Source organism: Dipodomys merriami, unplaced genomic scaffold (assembly GCF_024711535.1).
Source record: "Dipodomys merriami isolate MVZ:Mamm:240054 unplaced genomic scaffold, mDipMer1.0.p SCAF_5, whole genome shotgun sequence".
NCBI lineage: Eukaryota > Metazoa > Chordata > Mammalia > Rodentia > Heteromyidae > Dipodomys > Dipodomys merriami.
Window position 1 is genome coordinate 11281481 of NW_027206068.1, and position 12963 is coordinate 11294443.

The following is a 12963-nucleotide window of genomic DNA, read 5'->3' on the forward strand; positions in this document are numbered from 1 at the left end:
TCTAGAGACTGGAATCTGAGATCACAATGCCAGGGCAGAGAAGTTCTGTTGCGGGCTGTCTTCTTGGCTTATAGACAATTAATAAAAATAATATCACTGTGCATGTATGTTCACATGCCTTTTCCTTATTTCCTTATGTCTATCTTTGGTCCATATAGAGGAGGGACAGCTTTTCCTGTGACTCTGTCTCTCTCTCTCTATCTCTCTTTTTCTCTCTCTGTGACACACATGCACACATACACACACATACATATATATATACACACACACACACACGTGCATACACATGCACCTAGAAGAGAAAAAGCCATTGAACACTGGTATCAGTAATTATTTTTTTTGGATATCACAACCAAACATCAAGTCATAGTACAAAAGCAAATTAAGTAGGACCACATCAAACTTTTAAGGCCTCTGCATAGCCAAGGAAACAGCCAACAACTCACAAAATAAAACAGAAACCTACAGATTGGGGGGAAAGTATTTGCAAACTAGGTATCTGATAATGGGTTAATACCAAAAATATATATGAACTCATACAATTCAGGGGTGGGAAGGTAACTCAGTGGTAGAGCGCTTGCCTTGCATGCATGAGGCCCTGGGTTCGATTCCTCAGCACCCATAAGCAGAAAAGAAAAAGCCAGAAGTGGCACTGTGGCTCAAGTGGTAGAGTTCTAGCCTTGAGCTGAAGAGCTGAGGGACAGCGCTCAGGCCCAGAGTTCAGGCCCCACGACCGGACACAAACACACACACAAAAAAATCAGGTATATTGGCATCCTGTAAACCCAGCAACTTGGGAAGAAGAGGTGATTGGGAGGGCCCAGATTTTTTTTAAAGACTATTAAAAATAATAATTAAAAGTATTAAAGGACTAAGATTGTGGCTCAAATGATAAAAGCACCTGCCTAGCAAGAGTGAGTCCCTGAGTTCAAACTCCAGTACCATAAAAAAAAAGGAAAGGAAAAGAAAAAGTGACATTGACAAAGATGTATTGCACATTGAATTGATATGTTGAATAGAAACCCCTTTGTACAACTACTTAAAAAATTTAAAGAAGAAATTAAAACTAGAATTACCTTATAACCCAGAAGGCACACAACCAAAAGAACTGAAATCATCTCTTAAAGGATACCATTCACAGTGGCCAAAACAGGTAAATAAAAACTTAAACTTCAGGGCTGGGAAGGTGGCTCAGTGGTAGAGTGCTTGCTTTGCATGCATGAGGCCCTGGGTTCAATTCCTCAGCACCACATAAGCAGAAAAAGCCAGAAGTGGCATTGTGGCTCAAGTGGTAGAGTGCTAGCCTTGAGCTGAAGAGTTGAGGGACAGCGCCCAGGCCCAAAGTTCAAGCCCCACAACCGACAAATAAAAAAAAAAATCTTAAACTTCCATCAACAGGTAAAGAAATGAGCTACATATATACAATGGAAGATTATTCAGTCCTAAAAAACACGGACACCTTATCACTGACTATAACATAGATAACACTGAAGTAAAGTATGCTAAATAAGCCACACACAAAAAAAAAATTGCATGATCTCACTTATGTGTAGAATCTGAAAAGACAAATTCAATCATAGTCATGTTTCTTAACAAGATAATACTCTGAAGATGCATTGTTGGGTGTCATTGTGTGATCATAGAGGGTATTTATACAAACTAAGAAACTACATCACTAGGTGGTACAGTCTCATGGGACCACTGTATTTTACGTGATCCATGGGTGACCTAAATATTGTTACATAGCCCTAGAGAACAAGACAGTAGTGATCAGGGCCAAGAATAGGGAGGAAATGGGGAAACCTAGGTCATAAGACACAAAGTAGCAGACATGTACAACCAAATGTACAACATGAGAGCCTACTACAGTTTGCATGGGCTCCCCAAATGTTCCTGTGTTAGAAACTTAATCTTCAAGTTCACATGTTAATGATATCTGGGGATGAGACCTTTGTGTGGTAATTAGGATTCAATGAGGTCATGAGGGTGGGCCCAGGACAGCACAGGTCTTTTAACAAGACTTGCATAAGGCTTATAATTCTAAGTCTTATATAAGTCTTATATAAGACTAAAGTCTTCATAAAGACTATTATAAGACTATTTCCTCTTTATAAGAAGAGAAAGAGAGGCCTGAGCCTAGTACCTTTACTCTGTCTCAACACACAATGCCTTCCACCATGTTTGAATGCAGCAGGAAGGTCTCGTTGGATGCTTTGCTGATGCGGGTACCACACACTTGAACCTCCCCAGATTCCAAGCTAAACAAAGTACTTTTTTTTTATTATGAATTACTAAGTTTACGGTCTTCCTGAATAGCAGCAGAAAATGGGCAAGGATAGCTACATAAGGCAAAATAATGATACTAAAATGTCTTTTAGTAGCATACATTTAAAAGCAGACCTCCCACACACATACATAATTGTCATCCTCATAAGTAGATATATAAACTGGAACTAAGACTGTAAGTTTCACAATTTTTAATGCATATTCTTGAATCACTAGAGAGACTCCCCAATACACTTAGGCAAGAAATCAGATCCATTTTTTTTTTCATTTAAAAACTATTCTTTCAAATTTCATTTTTTTTGGGGGGGGTCCGGTCATGGAGCCTGAACTCTGGGCCTGGGCGCTGTCCCTCAGCTCCTCAGCTCAAGGCTAGCGCTCTACCACTTGAGCCACAGCACCACTTGCCGCTTTTTTCTTATGTAGTGCTGAGGAATCGAACCCAGGGCCTCAGGCATGCAAGGCAATCGCTCTACCACTGAGCCACCTTCCCAGCCCTAAAAACTATTCTTATTTGCCAAAGAGCACTGACCCCTTCAAACACTTAATGCCTTTTCTAATAGAACTATGTTGAAGGTCTCCATAACAGATTTAAAAGAAAGGCCGTAAGCAATTATCCGAGCTACACATTCTTCCTGCATAGTTTGAGGACCAAGGTCTCATCAGGATTTGGACAAGGACAGCGTATTCTAAGGCAAATATGTTCTTTTCATTCCCAAGTTTCCCCTTTCCTGTTTGAAGGACTACTACAGAGCCTCCCAATACCAACATGTATCTCTCCCCGTCCCGTTCATTCCTGGAGGGGTACAGGGTGGTGCTGGCTTCTGCCATGACAGCCTGGAGAGCCTACAGGTGCAGAAGGATGGTTCGCGTTAGTTTCCTTGGGGGTTGGAGAACAGCCTGGGGGGATCGGGGTAGGTAGAGGCATCCACAGGCCCGGGCCCACCTGTGCATTCGCCATACCCCTACCCCCTACCGGGGATGGAAGAGCGGGGCCTCTGGAGAGGGGATGGCCTCAGGTGTGCGTCTGCGGGATGCCGCTGACACCACTCCTGAGTTCGCCAGGGCCAACCTGGCCTGGTGCCCCGGGACTTCGTCCGTATCTGAGGAGCCGCCCCACCCCTCGGACCCCTCAAGCCCTCAATCCTGGAAGGGGAAGAGAGTTCGTCACAGCGTCCGCCAGAGGGCGCGCGAGGGCGGCTCCCTGGCGCGGCGGTAGGCGGGCCCGGGTCCCGGGGCGGGGCCAGGGGCGGGAAAGCCCATTGGCCCCCTCTCCCTCTCTCCACTTCCGGTACCCTTTCGAATTCCCGCCCATCCAGGGGAGCGCTCGGTGGGTTAGGTCGCAGGATCCCGGGAGCCGCCCGCCGCCGCCGCCGCCGCCGCCGCCGCCGCCGCCGCCGCCGCCGCCGCGCGCCGAAGCCCCCCACCCCACCCTTTAAGGATGGCATCACCTAGCGCCGCTGTCACCGGCACCGTCACAGGCACCCACCGCCTCACCTGGCGCCTGCCCCCGCGCCCCCCTCTCTCTCCCTCTCCCGCACCTGCCAGCAAGCTCCCGGGGGCCGCAGGTGCGGACGACCGCGGAATTCCACGCCCCGAGGACGCCCACCAGCTCGAGGGAGAGGAGGGGGAGGCGCGGCCTGGTTGGGGCTCCTACGCAGAGATCCCAGGTGGGGTGCCGCGGCCCAGGCCTGGCTCGGAAGGGGGCCCCGGGGCCTGGAGCCCCGGCCTGGGCGCCCGCGCGGCGCGTCCCCGCGGCCGCGGGGAGGGAGGCTGGGGGGGGTCGCCCGCGCGGTTGGGGGTCCCAGAATCCTTTTCTTTTTGGGGGGGGTCCCCACGTAGGCTGCACACCGGTCTGCACAGATTCTTGTCTGGAAACCGCCAAGTCTTTAGGTCAACTTTGGATTGTTGATGGTTCTTCCTGATTTGCAGAAAGACCCCGGGGTGGTTAAAAGAAACAAACATCGACTTCCTAGTTATGGTTACAGAAATGAGATTCAGGCGATGTCTGCCAAGTAGTGGACCCCACGGGCCAGCCAGGAAGTGTTCAGAACCGTAAAAGCATCTTCCACGTGGCGGATTTGTTTCGGTGGAAATTCACGTCCCTAGAATTTGATTGGGTGACTATTTCTTACTAGTAGTGGGACCGCCTGGCCCACAGCCTTTCCCGTGAGAAAAGGAAGCTTCTGGGTTCTCGGCATTAACTGGTTTGAGCCGTTTGGCGATTGGAAATGGGTCTCTTGACTTGCGTGACAAAAATCGATATGCTGTGGACAGTTTCCCTTGATACTGTTTCCCAAAACCAAATGTGCGCTGCTTCTTTTCCAGATTGTGCCTGTGTAGGCAAGCATGGAGGTGATTCACGGCACCCCCTACTGTTGCAGGGAGCTTGAAGGATCTGACATCCTGTCAGACACCTTGTACTCAGATGAAGTGCACACTCCCCTAGAAAAAAATGTTCGTCCAACCGCTTCGGAGGACAGGTAAAACAAAAACTAGAAAAAGTACATTTAAGGGCTGGGAAAGTGGCTCAGGGGTAGAGTGCTTGCCTCGCATGCATGAGGCTCTGGATTCGATTCCTCAGCACCACATAAACAGAAAAGGCAGGAAGTGGCACTCTGGCTCAAGTGGTAGAGCACTAGCCTTGAGCTGAAGAACTGAGGGACAGTGCCCAGGCCTAGAGTTCAAACACCACGACCCGGGTTCCAGTGGCTCAGGCCTATTATCCTAGCTACTTGGGAGGCTGAGATCTGAGAATTGAGGTTCAAAGCCAGCCTGGGCGGGAAAATGCATGATTCTCCCAATTAGCCACCAAAAAGCTAAAAATGGAGGGGTGGCTCAAATGGTAGAGTATGAGCCATGATCAAAACAGTTCAGGGATAGGGCCCAGGCCCTGAGTTCAATTCCCAGGATCTCCTCTCCCCACCCCCCACCCCCAAGGTTTTACTAGCCTGTGGCTGTAATCCAATCTACTCAGGAGGCTGAGATCTGAGGAGCAAGGTTTGAAGCCAGTTCAGAAAGAAAAGCTTGGGCTGGGAAGGTGACTCAGTGGTAGAGTGCTTGCCTTGCATGCCTGAGGCCCTGGGTTTGATTCCTCAGCACCACATAAGCAAAAAGAAAAAAGCCAGAAGTAGCGCTGTGACTCAAGTGGTAGAGCCCTAGCCTTGAGCTGAAGAGCTAAGGGACATACAGTGCCCAGGCCCAGAGTTCAGGCCCCATGACCAGACCCAAAAAAGAAAAAACAAAACAAAACAAAAAAAACAGAAAGAAAAGCTGGTGAGACTCTCCATTTAACCAGCAGAAAACCAGAAGTGGTTGCATGCCAGGCGTGAGCAGAAAAAGTCAAGCAAAAGTGTGAAGCCCTGAGTTCAGGTCCCAGTACTAGAAAAAGGAAGTTTTATTACTGTAATTTTTAAATGTACTCTATTGTATTCATTGTTCTAGGGCTCTTCTCATAGGAAAGGCATAACAAAAAACAAAAAAAAAAAATCATGGCAAACCTTGTATTTTCCACATCTATTAATCTTCCCAGAATCTAGAATGATCACTTCCTGACTTTGCAAATTAATCTATTTTCATAGTTTTTTTTTTTTATTTAATGAAGTATGTTGTGGTGGTTTCCTAACATCCCCTAACACCATCAAAATACCCAGAATCTGTTACTCATATTTAAAATTTTTGCTTTACTAAATTTCCTGTGACACATGTATTTATTATGACTAAAATCTTGTCTAACATACCCGTGACAACCATGTGATAACTCTTTTAATATTCATGACAATCGTATGAGAATTACTATTTCCCCATGTAACATAGGAAGTATCAGATACACCTAATTTGTAATCATTGTTTTCTGTATATGGTTTACTTGAATTATTGGGTGAGACATCAAAATGCTTAGTAAAAAAAAATTGTGTTCTTGTTTTATGTTTTTCAATTTCATCTCTTATTTAAGAATTCTTTTTAATGCTGGGCTCCTGTGGATCATGCCTGTACTCTTAGCTACTCTGGAAGCTAAGATCTGAGGATTACACTCCAAAGTCAGCACTGGCAGGAAAATCCATGAGCCTCTTATCGCCAATTATTCACCAAAAGGCCAGAAATAGAGTTGTAGCTTAAGTGGTAGAACATTAGCCTTGAGCAAAATATAGCCCTGGGACAGCACCCAGGCCCAGAGTTCAATCCTCAGAACTGACACCTAAAAAAAAAAATATTTTTGAGAAATCAGACAAGAGGCCACTTGCTTTCAAAATGAGGCTTTACTACCACAGTCTACTCCATCCCCCCCCCCCCCCCCCACACACACACACACACTCACTTTTGGTGAGTCAGCATTTTATGACACAGGGGTAGTTCAGTCAACCATTTGGGAGATAGGAATATTCTAGAAGTCAGTCCTATTCTTAGATGGCCATCAATAACTTCCAATAACATAGAAGTAACAGAATATCACAAAAAAAATACTTGCTGGACAAACTAGGGATATTTGAAGAATACGTGTTAGTAAACACACGAACACTTAAGAATATCAAGAACAACATATGGAACTTTGCCTTGCTTGTTTAATTTAACTGTTCCCACATAAGGCAGTAGCAGCTGTAGAAATGATGGAGGTTTTAATATTTTCACATATCTTCAAAAGTTTAGTTAGGAAAATATCCAACTCTTCCAATCTAGGAAGAACAATCCCCAGCTTACTACACTATGAAACATAAAAGTTCACAAACTTTTTTGAGTTCCAATTTGGACATGTTTCTATCCTCATCTTCTGAACCCATTGCGGTTGCCCTGCAACATTCTACTCCAGTCTTCATTTTCATCTTTACTGATAAGAAAGACTTCCTTAAGTCTTTATTTATTTATTATTTATTTATTTATTTTGTGGGTTGTGTGGCCTGAATTCTGGGCCTGGGCATTATCCTTCAGCTCTTCAGCTCAAGGCTAGCACTCTACCCTTTGAGCCACAATGCCACTTCTAGCTTTTTTTTTTTTGCGTATGTGGTGCTGAGAAGTCAAACCCAGGCCCACTGAGCCAACTTCTCAGCCCCCCATAAGTCATTAAAAACAAACAAACAAACAAACAAAAACTTTAAAACTTTAGAAGGGTCAAGCATTTCTTCCCACCTAACACTGAATAAAACAGTGGAGAAATCTTGAATATTATTTTACTTGGTTCTGCTGAAGGATGTCAAAGTTAAGGATATAAATACACATAGAGGTAGATAAGACAAACACTGTAAAGAAATCCTAGCACTTTGGCTAGCAGGAGTAGAAGTTGTAGGTTTTTGGTTGTTTCTGATTTCTAGAAATTACATTTAAAGTAGTAGGACAAAGGGGTTTCAATTCAACAAATCCATTCCTTTTTTCTCTTTTTCTTTTTTTGTCAGTCGTGGGGCTTGAACTCTGGTCTTGGGCACTATCCCTCAGCTCTTCAGCACAAGGCTAGCACTCTACCGCTTGAGCCACAGCGCTACTTCTGGTTTTCTAGTGGTTTATTGGAGATAAGAGTCTCACAGACTTTCCTGCCAGGGCTGGCTTTGAACCTCAATACTCAAATCTCAGCCTCCTGAATAACTAGGATTACAGGCGTGAGCCATTGGTGCCCAGCTCCATTCCATTTTTAACTGTTGTGATTATTAGATAAATTACGTTCTAATGAGGTCATTTTTCTTCCTAGTAATTTCTACCTGTTGATTCCCGTTCTTCTCTGTAAAGCCATGCAAAATCGTAACTTGTCGCTCTAGGCTGGCAACTCTTCGAGAGTTTGGAGATTCTTTCTGCCTTTCTGAGGCATTTCTGTAGACTCTGCTTGTACTCTTGTGTCTAGGGACTCATCATCTTGATCACACTTGATGGATCTATTCCAGTTTAGAAACATGCCCTTTGTATTCCCCCCCCCCAAAAAAAGGTTCTTAATTATAAAAGGAATACATGTTCCTTATAAATAGCTTAGAAACCATGAGACTTTATAGAGGAAAAAAAATCCTCCATTTTTTCCAACAGAAAAAGATCATGATATTAAAACACAAGAAAAGTTCTCCAACCTTTTACTCACAATACTAATCACTGTGTTAATACCTCTTCATTTTTAAAACAATTTTTATCTTTAAGTAGTTGAACAAAAGAGGTACGTTTAAGCACTTTATAAATACAGTGCATCTTGATCAGTTGCTCCTTCAACATTTTTACTCCCCTTTACCCACTTCTTCCCTCTTCTTAATTTTGTGGTATAGACTGAATTCCTCACTGCATTCTCCCTCCCCTCCTACTTCACCTACCCCCTCCCTTTTTTTTTTTTTTTTTGTCCGTTGTGGGGCTTGAACTCTGGGCCTGGGCACTGTCCCTTAGCTCTTCAGCTCAAGGCTAGTGCTCTACCACTTGAGCCACAGCACCACTGCTGGCTTTCTAGTGGTTTATCGGAGATAGGAGTCTCACGGACTTTCTTGGCAGGCTGGTTTTGAACTGTGATCCTCAGATCTCAGCCTCCTGAGTAGCTAGGATTGTAGGCGTGAGCCAGCAGCTCCTGGCTACCCACCCCGCTATATCTGTCCCCTCCTTTGCATGTACCCATTTCCTGGTGCTGATTTTTGGGGGGCATTGACACAGTCTTTCTAAAAGATGATAGTGTCTTAGTTTTTTCATGAACTATTTTTATTTTTTTTCATAGAAGGAATGTTTTTATGTTTGGGGAAAAGCACTCCAGTCACTTTTGCTTTATTGTTTTTGCTCATCTACTTAATTCACAAGAATGGTGTCAGCCCCAAATTCCAGCTTTTTTTTTTTTTTTCAGTTCAGAGGACATCAAATTAAGTAGAATCAAATTAACCTTGGATCAGAGGAAAATCCATGCAGATCTGAGTGCTCTGGGATGGTCCCTTGTCTCTAACACAAAAGGAATCTGAGTAGGAATTTAGCACAGTCATAGCTTAATGAATTCACCGTGCCTTCAAAAAGCACTCATGAGGCCAGACACTGTGGCTCACATCTAGAATCCTAGCTACCCAGGAGTCTGAGATCTTAGTTCAGAACCAGCCTGGGCAGATAAACTGAAGAGACTTAGATCCAAATAACTAGCAAAAATCCAGAAGTGGAGATATGCTTCAGGTGGTAGGGCACCACTGTGAGCAGAAAAGCTGAGCTAGTAAATGAAAGTGTCAAGAGTTCAAGAGCCAGTATTGGGGGGGAGGGGAAGATGGAGGGATGGAAGGAGGGAAGAAAAGCATTCATGGGTAAGCTTTTCACTGAAATATTGATTCCCTTTACCTAAATGGTCCAATGTTTTTTTGTTTTTTTGGGGTCTGGTCGTGGGCCTGAGCTCTGGGCCTGGGTGTTGTCCCTCAGCTCTTCAGCTCAAGGCTAGTGCTCTACCACTTGAGCCACAGCGCCACTTCCAGCTTTTTTCTTTTTGCTTATGTGGTGCTGAGGAAATGAACCCAGGGCCTCACGCATGCAAGGCAAGCGCTCTACCACCGAGCCACCTTCCCAGCCCCTAAATGGTCCAATGGTTGGTTAGTGATTGACCCCAAAGCCCCAAAACTGGTATTGCCTCTAAAAGAAGCACCTTTGAGGAAGTACTGTTAAATGCACAATTGACCAGCCACTAACAAACCGCAGACAAAGTTATTTGAAACAACATCTTAAGTACAACCATAATCCTGGCTAAATAATTAAAATCTGCATTCCTTTTTGTTTCACATCAGTTTTCTCACAGTCCCTAAGCTGAAAAAAAACCAGGGTATTCAAGTGTTCTCAGAACCTCTCCTCCTAACTCCTTGGTAAAAAGGAGCTAGACTTCCAGAAGATTCTCTTTCCCTAACAAGATTCTGAACTAGTCTTGAAAATATCATGGGTAACCGCTACCACCACTCTGTGATTATGTAATACTCATTCAGGCCCCGTTCTGGCTCTGTGGCTTTGAAACCAAATCTCAGGGTACCTTGAAAACAAAACAACACAGAGCAAAAAACTTTTGTCATTGTTTTTACGGGATTATCCTTCCTAATTATGAAGACGAACATGAATCTTACCATGTTTTAGCTCTTAGCTGCTTAGTTCTGCAACCATAGACATACTTAAAAGAATGCCCTTTAAAAATGCCCTTTGTAGTATTTTCAAGGAATTTGGCAATTTTAACAGTGATACAAGATGATTTCCTTCTATCAGCCTACATTTTCTATGAGAGACAACTGTCTAGTTGTACTGTTACCCAGGATTGATTTAGAGATGTTACATGGAAATCGCCTGAGGACCCTTCTAAAGTTTGAAGAGAAAAGGGAATATGTCTGGTAAAGAAGTTTGTTTGTTTGTTTGTTTTCAGTGTAGTTTAAGAATGATTGGGCTAGAGTATTAAAAATACTAAGGAAACCAAAGTTAGGGCTCTGGCTTATCCAGTCACTAAGAGAAAGCTAATGTTTTATGCCTTGACTTATTTATTTGTGTTTTTTGGAACAATATACAGTGGCCACTATTTTAATTTTTTGGGTCCAGTCATGGGGCCTGAACTCTGGGCCTGGGCGCTGTCCCTCAGCTCTTCAGCTCAAGGCTAGCGCTCTACCACTTGAGCCACAGCGCCACTTCCGGCTTTTTTCTTTTTTGCTTATGTGGTGCTGAGGAATGGAACCCAGGGCCTCAGGCATGCAAAGGCAAGCGCTCTACCACCGAGCCACCTTCCCAGCAGTGGCCACTATTTTATATAATCCCTTTTGATCTCCCTTAAGAATATTAAATATATTAACAGCAGAATATTATTTTGTATTTTAAAGTGCCAGTAACAACTACCACAAATCACCACAGAATTTTATGCATTTTTAAAATATCGTTACTGTAAAGGTGATGTACGGAGGGGTTACAGTTACATAAGTTAGGTCTTGAATACATTCATTTTGAACTCCCTCATTTTCCCTCAGTCAAAATTCTATATACTAATTTCAAAATTAATTCTGGGTTCCCTCCATAAGAGAATATATCTGTCTCCCAAACATGTAAATAGTTTCCTGTGTCCATAGATTTCAGCATGAGTAATTTGATGAGAATCCTCTTTGTTATAGATTTTTTTTTGGCCAGTCCTGGGGCCTGAACTTAGGGCCTAGGCACTGTCCCTGAGCTTCTCTTGCTCCAGGCTAGCACTCTACCACTAAGCTACATTCCCAGCCCAGAAATACATGTTATTTAAGCTTCTAAGTATAAGGAAGCTGAGATCTGAGGACTGTGATTTGAAGCCAGCCCAGTCAGAAAAGTCCTTGAGACTCTGATCTCCACTTAACTACCAAAACAAAGTGTGTGTGTGGGAGTGGAGGAGTAGAGCTGTAGCTCAAGTGATAGAGCACTATGCTTGAGCAAAAAGCTAAGAGACAACACCCATGTCCTGCTGAGTTGAAACCTTAGGGCTGACACACACAAAGTTATCATAAAGCTTATTTGTTTTTTAACCAGTTTCCTCTATATAGTATTATGAATATTAAAGGTAAGGAATAAGACCCTAAAATAAAAGAAATATGTTTATAATACCCTTTAGATTTTTTTTTTTTTTTGGAACTTACCAATTTTAGGTGGATGTCAGCCTAAATGATTAACATTTTTTACTGCTCTTCTTCAGGGACAAAATAATATAAAGGGGTCAGATGTTGAGAAATCACCTAATTTAGTATTTAAATATGACTTTTACAAACTTAAATATTAAAGGCTATATTATCATTACTCATAATGTGCTTAAATAATTTTGACTTGTCATGTCCCTCATACCCTGTTGATCAAAGTCAGAGAGCTAGTGGGACCTTTGAGATCTGAGCACCAGCATCTCTATCATACCCTGAATCAATGGTTACCAATATTCTTCCGGACTAGCTGGTGTAAAGGCTTGGTAAACTTTCTCTGTAAAGATCTAGACAAATGTTTTAGATTCTGTGTCTGTCCCTGCTACTCTACTCTGCCCTCTGTGATAAAAGCAGTCATAGATAATAGGAATGGTCATGCTGTTGGATTGAGGTAGATGGATTCAGCTAGGAACAGAGTTAGCCAACCTTTGATCTAGTAACATTATATGACAATAAAGAACACTTATAAGACACTCTTTGAGTGTTATTTTTCTATTTTATTTATCAGTGACTGTAGGGGGATTACATTGTTACTCATTAATACTGACAGAAAGGAAAATACAGTCCCATGTTCAGGCCTACCAAAGCTATTCTTCTGTGTTTCTGACTGGCTCCCTGTTGCTCTGGGAATATAGTTCAAAGGCTTACCCTGCCCCATAGGATACTGTCATTGTTTTCCTGTTATGCTTCACCTCTCACCATGGCTCTTTTCGAATGTGCCTCACATTCCTAAATTCCACCTCAGCTCTTTTAATATAATCTAAATGCAACCCTGTATTCACAGCTCTTCAGAGCTCAGCAAGTTCCACTCAAGTCTTTACAAATCCAAGCCCTATGTAATTTTTCCAAAATGTATTGAAATTCCCAGGATGAAGGCTAGGGTGTGTAGCACTTTAAAGTGGGAGGAAGAGGAGAGAGGTAGCATTAATCAAGTTGGCATTGTACTCACAGTCTGACTTGTGGAATTGAAATCCCTTGTACAACTACTTAAAAAATAAATCAATCAAAATAAAATCTCATGGTCACTTTAGGATCCTGCAGCACATTGACTTTGATGCAAAACTTAATTCCTCAGTTTTCTGCAGTT

At 43.2% G+C, this 12963-nt stretch overlaps 1 protein-coding gene and 1 long non-coding RNA gene across 6 annotated transcripts in view; one reads left to right on the top strand and one right to left on the bottom strand.

The window, feature by feature from the left end:
• The window catches only part of LOC138809497 (uncharacterized), a 208163-nt gene that overhangs the window by 135673 nt on the left and 59527 nt on the right, over positions 1–12963 (bottom strand). The window lies entirely within an intron of this gene.
• Positions 3714–12963, top strand: part of Spmip4 (sperm microtubule inner protein 4) — a 34946-nt gene continuing 25696 nt past the window's right edge. The window contains exons 1-2 of one of the 2 annotated variants that reach the window (XM_069996069.1): positions 3714–3953; positions 4612–4766. In XM_069996069.1, coding sequence (XP_069852170.1) covers positions 4633–4766 — 134 coding nt within the window. In that variant the 5' untranslated portion in view covers positions 3714–3953; positions 4612–4632. The remainder of the gene's footprint in view (positions 3954–4611; positions 4767–12963) is intronic. The other variant, XM_069996068.1, reaches the window with a different exon arrangement.